The sequence below is a fragment of the Lupinus angustifolius genome, chromosome LG02 (assembly GCF_001865875.1).
Source record: "Lupinus angustifolius cultivar Tanjil chromosome LG02, LupAngTanjil_v1.0, whole genome shotgun sequence".
Taxonomy (NCBI): Eukaryota; Viridiplantae; Streptophyta; class Magnoliopsida; order Fabales; family Fabaceae; genus Lupinus; species Lupinus angustifolius.
In genome coordinates this window covers 22,689,901-22,702,854 of record NC_032010.1, presented here as the reverse complement: position 1 = coordinate 22,702,854, position 12,954 = coordinate 22,689,901, and the positions used below count along the sequence as shown (strand labels likewise).

Below are 12,954 nucleotides of genomic sequence, written 5' to 3'. Positions count from 1 at the left end.
TTTCTTTAATAAAATAAATTATTAAAGATTATAAAGAAATAAAAGTCTCAAAACTCATATGAATCATTAAGATTATAAAGTTAGTTAGTTTTACCGACACACAAAAAAACTGATCGCAACACTTTTATGAGAATCTGGATGCTTGAAACGTTATCAGTCAACTGAAAACAACAAAATGAGCATATAAATATCACTCGTGTTTTTAGTTTTAAAAAGACAAATTTTCATATTCAAAATAAATAGTGTGACGACAAATACAATTTTTACTTTCTAGTGTATTTAAGTTTAATATACTTTATTTTGGTGAATTAAAATATATATTTTGTATTGAATATACTTTATATTATAATAATTTTTATCGGTGCATTTTATATTATATTTCTTTGTTTTTATTTTAATTGTCAAATTAATGTGAGAGATTAGTTAATATATTGGTGGTGGTTACATATTATATGAATTTTTATAGAAATTAAAAAGTTTTAAAGGCAAAATAAAAAACATGATAATTATATAGTGTTTTCCCTTTGTATATGGTATAAATAAACACATAAGGCAGGAAGAATCTTGCAAAATGCAAACTCCCAATATATTTCCTGTGTAATAATTGTCTTTCCTAATAAATACAGACTTAAGATTAAATGATGATGAATTTCATTCTCATAAAGTTTTCATGCCACGCATTTAATTTATTTAAGATTTTCATCCAACTCTTAAGCCACTTTAATTATACTCCTTCAAGAAACCTTGAGCTGTGGTTCTTAGATATTAGACTTCTTTAGTCAAATAATCAACTCTCCATATATAATTAAGATAACAATTCTCATCCTATTCATTCTCACTATTTTTTTTGAAAAAAAGATAAAACTTATATTTTTCTCTTCTACAATTTGAAATGTTACTTGATACTTAGCTATATCATATAACATATGCAAATATGATTTTGAATTTTGAAATTGATTTGCCCATAGAATTCAAAACTTGTTTCACCTTATGTATATAATTATAAATTAATATAATAAATAATTAAATAAAAAAATAATATCCATTAAATTTAAATATTTGAAAAGTATGCAATAAGATTATCCTTTTATCCTTTTAGTTTTTTCCCCAATAATTAAATAAAAAGTTAAAAAATTAGACCGAAAAATTGCCCTTTCTATATTTGTATAAATAATAATTAAAGTGAGAAAACCAAATTACTATACATGCAATATTCTATACTCCTAATTTTAAGTAATGTTACGTTTTGTTTAAAAAATATTTGTATCAATATTTCAATTGTACAATAAAAAGTAGTAAAAAAGTAATTGATAAATAAGTAAAACATTACATGGGCTAAAAATGAGTTATAATGACGATAAAAATGTTGTAGAGGAAAAGAAAAGGATATGTCAGTTAAACCCATTAATAGTTCGAACGCGTTTTATTTCATTGAACCAAACTTTCACCGGGGAGCCTCCAACTATTGGGGAGTTCCATTGTTACATAGGTATGAGAAGAGTGAAGAATCACAAATGAGATATCATGTCTTAAACCAAAACTTTAAAACATTAGTTTTATGGACCTTTCCTACTTATAAACTTTTTCACTCCTCCACATAATTGAATAAACCTAACAATAATTACATCTATGTATCTTTTTGTCCTTCAATTTATAATTGTTTGAGTGTTGGATCTTTACTGAGTGGGTAGTAGTTGGCTGTTCCTGACTCATCTAGTCATCTTTCCACTATATATTATAAAATTTAAATATTTTAAACCTATAAATTACCACTTCATAATTAATCTCTTTACAATTTTACATTTTGAAATTTTTAAATGATAAACTTATTATTAATGTTGTTAAATCATTTTCGCTAAATATAAGTTACAAATAATCATTAATCTACACATCTCTCATTTGATTATATAGTCTTTTTTTACAATTTTCATAGTTGAAAAAACTTGTTGTTCACTTTTATTGCCAATTTCAAAAGAAGATAAACTAATAGGTAAACAATGCGTCTTTTACTTTCAACCAATTTATCTAAAAGATTATTGTTTCCTTTCAAATAAGTAAACTCAACATGTTATGCATATTAATGATGTAAGTTTCAAATTGATTATCAAACATCACCAAATCAGTTGAATAAATGCTATCCAGATAAACCTTGAATATTCAATCACTTTTGTCATATAAAAAATATAAAAAAAGACAACTAGACTCAAATAAGACGTATGAAGAATCAATTACATATTTGCCTCTGTAAAATGACATGAAGTTTCTTTTCCATATTCATACTATTATATATATAATAATTCAATATTATAAAAATTATTTTTTAAGAAATTCTTATTCTATGCATTTGCACACACTCAAGTACGCATAGCACTGTCCCTACTTTGACATAGTCATGGTTTCATCAATCAATGCATTTTTATCCATCTATTATAGTATATTAGAAAATATTAAGGAATTTGATTTCTTTTAAATATGATTTCAAAGTTAAATATTTTAAATAAAAGAAAAAGTTTAATATTTTATTTTTGTATACCCAAAAAGTATTTTTATTGAAGTAGGAAATATTCACAAATTAGTAAAAACTAGATCCCTAACAAGATTCAATCCAAATTATTTCATCTATGCATAACATAATAAAAACCAACATATATATATATATATATATATATATATATATATTAAAAAGCCAATATAATATTCATTTATCAAAAAATAATTTAATAAAGAGGATTGAAATATCTCAAATAAGTCAAGTTATGGAAGTGCTGTAAAGTCTCTGAAAAAGTATCTCATCCTATGGCAGGCTACACCACAATAATGTTATTCAGTACTATTATTTTAGTCAACTAATCAATTTAACACATGTTACTTTAGTTTCGCTCGGTGGGAGTAACAAAGAAAGTTCTTCAATTGTACAAAAACAAGCTTGTTTTTTGACATCCAATTTGGATAACAAACATTCAGATTTCGGGGCAAAAAAGTTTGTTAAAAAAAGTGTTGGTTTCCCTCCTTCAGTGTTTTAGAAAGAAGAGAAAAAAAATGTCATACAACTTTATTATAAAAAAAAATTCTAAAAAATCACGCATTTAATATTTATATACTAATAACGTAAATATTTTATATATTAGCAACAAATCATTTATCATTCATATGTTATTATAATTGACTTTTAAAACAAATATTATATATGATCAATGGACGATGTAGTGATTGTATAAAAAACTTTATACTAGTAATATATAAATACTAAACTAAAAATTAACGTGGCTGGAGCAAATAATATATACATACTATGTTGGCAGAGGAATAAAAGTACAATCATAAATTTGAAAACTTATCAGTTATTATAATAAGAAAACATGTAAATATTGATGCTAGAAATTAGATTCTGTTCATGCTCATATTTAGTTTTATTTATTTTCCCGGCCCAATGGGAATTTGTGTTACAATGTAGTTGCTTTAGGAAAAGAAAAGTGTTCTGGATTCATTCAAATGAAGCCTAGTCTAAAATTAAAACATGGGCATGATGAATAAAATCTTCATTGGGCTTTGGGTAGTTGGTTTTGAATAAATTTAAGAGTTAAGTTTACACCCCATCTTAATCCTTTTACAAAATATATTACAGGTGAAATTGATTATTCTGTTAAGTCATCTTTAATAATTTAAGGGTGAGCAAAGCTGACTTTGCATTTTGTTTTAATCTTAGCCATTAGATAATTATCATGTAATTTCATTTTCTAAAATTAATGAAACAAAGCCAAAAAGGAAAATAAAATCTATATTTCTCTTAAATTTCAGTTCACTACAACTTACAAGAAGTTGCTGCATTTTCAAATCAGATCACTCATTTTGTCAACAAAAAGTTCCCATCAAAATGACCCATCAGTTGAGTTGTTGAATCAAAGAGTATTGACTTAGATGTCCATATTCTTGAAGCTTATAAGTTATATCCCATGAGAGCATATTTTGGTCAGATTACTACATTATGAAGCCATGCCTTGGGGGTTTCCTTAATTATATATATTGTTCCTTGTTCCGAAGAATAGGAGAACATATTTGTTTTCTTTGTTAAAAAGGTAACATAGTGATTGAATGATAACTGATCTTGTTCGACCCGGACGCGACAGGGAGTTCCATTGTTATCGGCGTATGAAAAAAGTGAATAGTCATAAATGAGATATCACATCTTGAACCAAAACCTTAAGGTAATGATTCTATATATTGACATTTTCTGCTTATAAATTCTTTCACTTCTCTCCTCATATCTGATGTCAGATTTCACATTTGAATAAACTCAACCATGTAGTTTAGATTAGAATAAACTAACCATGCATGAATAAGAAATTAAACACCTATTCCCATCACTTTCATATCAAATATCCAATCTATTTAAGTGCATTGCATTCTCTTAGAAAAGATCCTATCTAATTACAAGATTTACAATGATCTGAATATGACAACAAGAGGGTATATATATATATATATATATATATATTTGACGTGTGATTGGACAAGATAACCAATGTTTCTGTTCATCAATCATCTTGGAGATTTTAAAGATTCCACTTGAGATTTTCCACAAGGTCCTCTCAATCTAATGAAGAGTCTGTATTGATCAAAGGTCATGGCAGTGTAGAGTGCAGGCCTATTTGGCTTTACAAGCTCCTTTGCTGGCTCTATTGGTATGTCACTTTTTGGGTTGTAGAAGAAAGCCAATGAAACTCTTTCCTTATCTGAATTTACTATCACTCTGTGCTCTACACTCTTGTAGATTGCATTGCTTAGAACCTTCTCAAACAAACATAAAGTATGAGTTTCATATTGAGTGGTAGAAGAGGTGTTTACTAAAATATACAGGTTAAAAATATGTATCTTCAGAACCATGGTTAGAGAATAAGTGATTAGATATTAGTCTCATAGGGTTGATAAGGTTAGGCTTTGCATAAATAGATCTAAGCTTGTTGATAAGGTTAGATATTCGGTATGCTACTTGTATTATTAGCTTTGTTTCATATCTGGGTTCAATCTATTTATAAGCTTGATTTGATTCGAATGTGTATTTTAAAATCTACTATAAACGAATATCTTTATATATAGTAGGTTAAGAAAAAATCAATTTTTATAACTATTTTATAATAAAATGATTTCAATTTTTTTATAATGACAAAACTATTATATTATACTAATATATCATTAGATGATTGTAAAAAACATTATAAATTTTACTTATATAAATAAGTATTTATTAATTAGGCTAATTTAATAGGGTAAGGTTTTTTGAGAAACCAAATCTTAATCTGCATAGTTGCATATAGGTTCTATGAAGATCCCAAATCCAACTTATTTACTAAATAAATCAAACATTTGTATGTCGAAAATAGGCTGGTCATAACTCATCAATGTGACCATAATGATAAACCCTTATACTCAACTTTATGATCATATTAAGAATGTATTGATTTCTAACGAAAAATATTATTATACATAAGATTAAATCTGTTATCATATTTCACATATGAATCCATATATCCAAACTAATAGATTTTATCCATTCAGAATGAACTGGCTAAATAATGATGAAGAACAAAAGTTGAATAGAGAAAAGGACAGTATTATTTTGATTACTTACCTGAATTTGGTCACCAATATTAACAATGAAGGCATGTGGAGCAGGCTTAACCGTAATCCAATTATTGGATTTTCGAACTTGAAGACCATAGACATGTTCATCTGAAAGCAAGAGAGTTATGCCTCCTGGGTCTGAGTGTGATGACAAACCAAGCGTCAATTCTGGTTGTGGACATTTTGGGTAAAAGCACACTCTTAGACACGCACCAATGTCTTCTCCTCCAAATGCATTTTCAAGATATTCCTCTTCTAATCCAAGGTTTATGGACATAACCTTTATCAACTTCCCACATAGTTTCACTAACTCTTTTCCATATTCATCAAATACTTCCCTGCATTCAAGTTTTTGTGCTAGTTATACACAGTTATGCATAAAAAAACTATATAGGCATATATACTGATGACATTATATATATATATATATGCACATGTTCATAATCAATTTAATTTATATCAATATATATATATATATGTGCACGAAACAAAGGGTATTTCAGGTGGTAGGTAGTTGAATTTATAAGCATGAGTGTTTTCAACTATCCTATGTTACGTGTAAGGAAATTATGCTAATATAAAAAATGAGTTTATGAGTAAAGTTTTTTATTCAGTCTATCATTCATCGTTAATTTGTATTACTCTTATTTGAAAGTCATTGGTGAATGATTTACTTACAATGTAAAAACATTTACATTATCATTATAAATATATTAAATCCAAAAAATATATATACTTTCAAATCTTTATTTGTTGATATGAATTAGTATCCAATATGGGAGCACATCTGTTGTACTACAACTTTGTGCCGCTCCACGTGTTATAAGATATGATTGGTCAGAAAAATATTTAATAATTATAACTTTAATTAAATAATTTTTTTAATCAATTAAAATTAATGATACATGTAGTGGTACAAAAAATAGGACAACAGATATGGTCCCATCCACTCCGATAGGGATACACATGATGCATGGAAAGTTAGGTCACAAAGTATTTTTGGTAATTTTAATAGTCCATTTTCAGATAAATCATGCTTCACATACACAATTCTTATTCTATTACTGGAAACCTCATGACTAATATACACAATTTCCAAGTTAGACTTTTAATTTACTTAACTCATGATCAAAATCCGAGATTACACCTTTCTATATTTTGAAATCGTGGTTTTAAATCATCCTATTTGCTAACCATGGTTTTCTTTTTTATGGTCTAGTAGTTACTGTTTTAGAGATCTAAAGTACTAATTAATGATAAGATTGACTATTTTTGTCTATGTAAGAATTTCTATATATGTAGATATGTATATATGTACCTGCATGAGGGAGCCACATGAGGCCATTTGTTACAGTCCTTCATTGACAAGGGAAGATAATGAAGATAATAATAGTCACTCCAATCAAGGTTAGCACCTTTCTCAACACCAAGCCTACTACCATAACCTTCATAAGTTTTTGGTGAGTTTGAGTATTTCTGCTTCACCTCCATGGGCAAGTGAAAGAACTGGCGCCAAGTTTCCCTAGCCAAGTCCATCAAGTCATGGCTAACTCCATGGTTCACAACTTGGAAAAAACCCCAATCATGGCATGCCTTAGAAATTTGTCTAAGGGTTGAAGCTCTTGTATCTGGGTCACCACCATATAAACCTCCAAGGTCAATGATTGGAAGGTTGTTGGCATCATCATCAGAAGAGGTTATAATGGATGGACGGTCACTAAGAGGCTTGATATACCTTTCAGGGATTGAATCTTTGCAGATTTTGGACAAGGATTGAACTCGAACTATTGGCTCAGGCCATTCTTGTGGGCTATTTTTGTTCATTTTTGTTGCAAGTTCAGTACTACTAGGTTTACTCTTCATCATGTGTTTGTGACTAAATACTACATGAGACAAGTTCCTTGATTTTATTCAAGGTTTGGGGTATGTGCCAGATATAGAAAGGAACAAAAAGAGAGGTGTGTGTGAAGTGATGAGTAGAATGGAAGAAAAGGAGATTGTTGTGAAGGGATATGATGAGCCATGGGGACTGATGAGAAATTCTTATATAAACATAATATGTACTTGTATGCAATAAACAATTTGAACTAATAATTCAGATTGACTAGATTATGTATCGAGTAGCTATGGAGAAGTTTTTATAATAAATAAAAAAAGTACTTATAGAGAAAGTAGATTTTGACAGTATAAGGGCATCACTCATATTTCACATGTATATAGATACCATCTCTAACTTAACAAATTAGGGATGATTTATCCACAATGAAAAAACTTCAAATGCTCAATTATTATCTTTGTTCCTTTAGTTTCCTTTTTAAGAATATTTTATTTGTTAAATATTTTAAAAAAAGTACTAATAACTTTAGCTCATTGTTTATTATCTTAATAAACCTATTAACATTGCACTTACAAGGTAGCTTAAATTAAAGTTGATATACTAGCTAATTGAATCAAAATAGTTTAATATTATTAGCTAATGAGTTGATAGGTGTAAAATAATTGATATAAACCTACAAGTTCAGAAGTTACCTCAAATATTTATCAAACATTCCATCAATTCCTTATGTCTTTTGTTATTTTAGGTTTTTTGTTTGTTTCAAAATTGTTTACAATTTTCAGGTTAGGTCAAACTTTTTCCAATTCTATATTCATTCAATAATTGTATTTTTCATTAATTAATTTTATTTTCATTCTCTCTTAGAAAATAAATTGGTCTGTTTTAGTTAAAATGTAATATTCTTTAATAATTTACTGTGTGCAATGATCTTAAATAACAAAAAATATGAAATGGAATACTAGCTTATAAGCTCATAACTTATTGAAATAAGCTTCTTTGCCAAACACTATCAAATGATTTTTTTGTTAAATAATCACTTGATGGATATGATGTTACATATGGTCTCTAACAAACTTTACATGTGAATATTTTAGGCCTCATCTAGTCATCTATACCACTTTTGAAAGATTTATCTAACCATCACCCACCCAAGTAGGAAACCTACTAACTAGAAATATTATTGATGATGTTAGAAAATAAATTATTGATTAAGTGAGAGAAAGACTTGAATTCATATAAATGGTGATAACACTTGCTTTAACATGCTTTATTATTTGCTAAATTGCATGAGTCATTAAATAGAGAGTTGGTTACTAAGAAAGAGTTGGATCCAATGGTGTAATGTTCCACAAATCCTCAAATATTAGTAGAAGGCTAAAATGTAAAGTTTGATTTTTGAAGGAGCACTTGTTTGGTGAGAGTAATTATACATACTGTTCATATGAGATGAGGAAATATTCATAATTAATTAAAAAATAGAGAGTTGATTTGTATGATTTTGGAACTCATACATCATTGACAAGTTTACTGAAGAAAGTGGTAGAAAAAGTATTTTACTAGCATTGCTAATTCAACTACATGTCTATATTTTCAAGCTATTTAAAATAATCTTTAAACTTCATTACAAAAACCTTAAAAGCTTAATATAAATATAGAAAATACCTATTAATTATTAGCATGGTGATTGATGTCCTATATGATGTTTTTTCAATATCTCAAATATAAGGCCTTTATGCAATAAGTTTTGGACTTATCCGGGAGAAAGGAAGAGGGGCCATGGTGAGATGGATGGGGACATATGTATATTTTTTGTACTACCAAGAATATTCTCTCATCCTATGAATATGAAATTAATTTATTTCAAATGTGTGATTATCCCTTAATAAGTGTCGCTCTCAGAAATTGAATCTTTGAATTTTTAATCTTTCTGAAGAGTTAACATGACTTTACACCTCTAGACCAATGTTTTATTGGTTATGTACAATTAATAAAACGTGTAACTTATTATAGGATTTTTTAGTATTAGACTATTGATATTTCTAAATGTCTATTCACACTTCTTATTCACTTAGTAGAATATGTGAGGTACACTTTATTTTAAACATGGTGAACTTATATAATATATAGCAGTTTTAGTATGATTTGTTTAAAGAAATATAAGGTTTATATCTAGGGAGTATATTTTTTGTTTCAAAAACGTGTCCTCTATATGCCATTTTTCTATTGGTAAGAAAAATGTTTTATTATTAACTTTTTAAGTTAAATATATTTTTTACAACTAACTACACAAAATATTACATAAAATAACACACTTTTGCGAGACAAATAGATATAATATCCTATATCTAACCTATCTAAAAGTTTGATATTTAAGTCAATTTAAAATTATATTATGTTACCATCAAATGCCTCAATAAGTTTGTGGTTAAGTAAACAAACATGCATATTTTTAAATATATTTATTTAATACCGATAGTCAATTATATTTTTGTATATTAAAAATTGATATATAATAATTTTTGTTACATTAAAATAAGATAATATAAAAATTAATATAATATAATATATATATATATATAATTATATAAGTTTGATAGTTAGATATAATAGGTATCTAATAGGCTATATTGTTTCCACATTCACACATCATAATGTAATTTTATTCATCAAAAAAACATTACTTGTAAATTATAATTAGTTTGGATTGATACACCGCTCTTATAAAAGAAATGCTTTAACAGATAGGGTTAGAAGACAAACTGAAGATATACATCTTAATTGATGTGACTTTTTTTAAATGTGGAACACCTTTATTTATAAGTGGAGAACCAAATGTTCACTTTCATTTGATGGCCTAAAAAGTGGTCACATAAAAAACGATCAAGTTGATCTGATGGTCCATAAAGTGATATGATCGGTTTGATCGGGCATATCCTTATCTTTCGAATAGGGGTAGACGTGTTTAGTGGGTCTACCCTTATCACTTTGATGTTGGAAGTGTGTATTGATTTGCTCGACACTTGTGTCAAGTGTGTGATTTCTAGAATAAATGTTTTTCTTCGGAAAAATAAAATCCCAAGTTAGACCCGAACGAACGATAGAAAAGGTAGTCATATACATGTGTAGAGAAATTTTGGTTTTGTGTCCCCTCCCACCATAAAACCCTTTACTCATTGAGGTACACTCTAAAGAATATATAAACTACTTATAAATACTTATAAAAAAGATTAATATGATATAACATTTCTATAACCTTTATTAATATGATAACAAAAACAATAGCTGGTATCCTACTAGTTTAGATTGAAAGGGATTGGCCCTCTATTCCAGCGCCGTGAACGACTTGATTTCACTTTGTTTTTGTAGCTCAGTCTAATCTTATACCAGATAACCTGCGGGTGCAATAATCAAAGAAGCCAAAAAGAGTTTCTTTCCTTGTATAGTTGTATGATAAAGTCTGAGGCTTAAATTTGAGATCTCCCAAAGTGTTTGGTGGGACAAAATATGGAGAAGTGATATTTTCGAGGTACGTGGAATCCATTCATTTATGGTCAAATGATACTATATGTTGGATATCTTTTTGATGTTTTTAATTTTTTTATATTAGTTTAAATATTTTGATGATTTAGAAAATCAATACACAATTATTCTTTATTTTTAATTATACTTAGGTTTATTATTTCACATTTTCGCCTCTTATTTCTCAATTTTATTTTAATTTAGCTTACAATATGCATTAAATAAGATTGTTTTAATTAAATTGTATCAAAATTCTATATCAATGCATAATCTTCAATATTAAATATATATAGAGTATATGAATAAGAAGAAGTTTCATAAATTAGTCTTCATATAAATCTAGAAATACTTCTAATGTTCCTAACATTTAGGGGTGAATAGAACTCGACCATATCCGCTCACCAAATTTAGGCCAATCAAGATTAAACCTAAATAGGGATAGGTTAGTTCATCACATGTAGGGTCGGGTTCAAGTTCAAAAATTAGTCTCGTCAATATTTAGGGTTTAATAAGGGATAAACATGACCTGACCCGACTCATCTTATCATATTTGTTTATGTCTATTCAATTGTGTACAGAACAATAACATTTATTTGGCCTAAAGTATTATTGATTATCTAATTTTTTTCCATTATATATAAACATATGTAAATGATTAAGAAAATATATATTACATGTTCAATTATATATCCACAATAATAAGTAATGTTGAGAATACTTTATTTAAAAGGAATATGCATTATATGTAAGACTGAGATTACAACTAAGAAGATGGTGAATTGGTTGACTAGAAATTATGACCACTTTTTTCGCAAAATGAAGAGTTAAAGTGTCACGGATAATATTGCAGAAAATAAACAAGAATAAATCAAAGAGGTAAGGGAGAAGAGAGTACACCAGGATTTTATACTAGTTCACATTCTTGTCCACTGAAAGCTGCGTCCAGTACTCTTGCAGCACAATAGATTTTCCACTAAATATTATGAGTTGTAATTACAATATCTCACTCTGAGATCTCTATGTACCTTACACACTCACTAATACTTATCACCTTGGAAAACACTTTTCCAAGTAACTCTATCCCCTTTCTATTCACACCCCGTGAAAGAAAGTAATTACAATGAATGAAGAATTTGAATGATTGCTTGGATTGCCTTTACAAGTATGAAATATAATAACACTTGCAATCCAATCAACTCTTTTGTATACTTATTAAATAATGCTCTTTAAGTTTACAAAACTTTGAAACACTTTACTTCAAGCAACTCAGAAAAATAGATTTGAAAGTTTGAGTTCAAGTTGCTAGAAGTTCAGAAACTTATTTCAGAAAAGTGTAGGAAAGTTGTGAGAAAAGTGTGAAAGAGTTATTCAAAAAGTTGTTTTCATTGTAAGTTCTAAGGCCTTTAAATAGGCATTCCAATCAATCATTGTGCCTTTATGAAAGAGTAGGAATTGTTTGGAATGAAGGCATTTCGTTTAGGATGAAAATCCTTGAGTTTCAAATCTGAAAAACTGATGTAACAACTCTCAATAACCGATTACAGCAAATGGGTAATCGGTTACCCAAACGTGACATTTTGAAAAATTACATTGAGTAATCGGTTACTCAAACTCTCTGTCCAACAGTGAATTTAAAATTCACTTAGAGTAATCGGTTACTTCAATTTAAATATTGTTGGATAACTGATTCTCACTCATGCAACCTGTTATTCAAGTTTCAGTAACCTGTTACACATTATTTTGAAAAATGTTTTCAATTAAAACTTGAAGTGTTTCATTTTCTTTTAAAATATTTTGAACATTACTACTTTAGTATATTAAATAATATATGATAGAAGTACCTATTTAGACTTAGACTAATTTTCTTGAAGCTTTAATCTTCTTGGTCTTCATAAGTAATATTCATTTTCTTCTTTTTGGTGATGTTGGTGTCTTCATCAAAACATTGTCAAGGTCAGGAGCAAAGATCTTCTTCA

At 27.9% G+C, this 12,954-nt stretch overlaps 1 protein-coding gene across 1 annotated transcript; it reads right to left on the bottom strand.

Annotated features, from left to right (window-relative positions):
- On the bottom strand, window positions 4,492–7,719 carry LOC109329269 (1-aminocyclopropane-1-carboxylate oxidase 1-like). The gene is made up of 3 exons (XM_019562951.1): window positions 6,941–7,719; window positions 5,630–5,960; window positions 4,492–4,788 (listed from the first exon to the last, which is right to left on the bottom strand). The coding sequence occupies exons 1-3, from the start codon at window positions 7,486–7,488 to the stop codon at window positions 4,540–4,542; spliced, it is 1,128 nt and encodes a 375-aa protein (XP_019418496.1). The 5' UTR covers window positions 7,489–7,719; the 3' UTR covers window positions 4,492–4,539.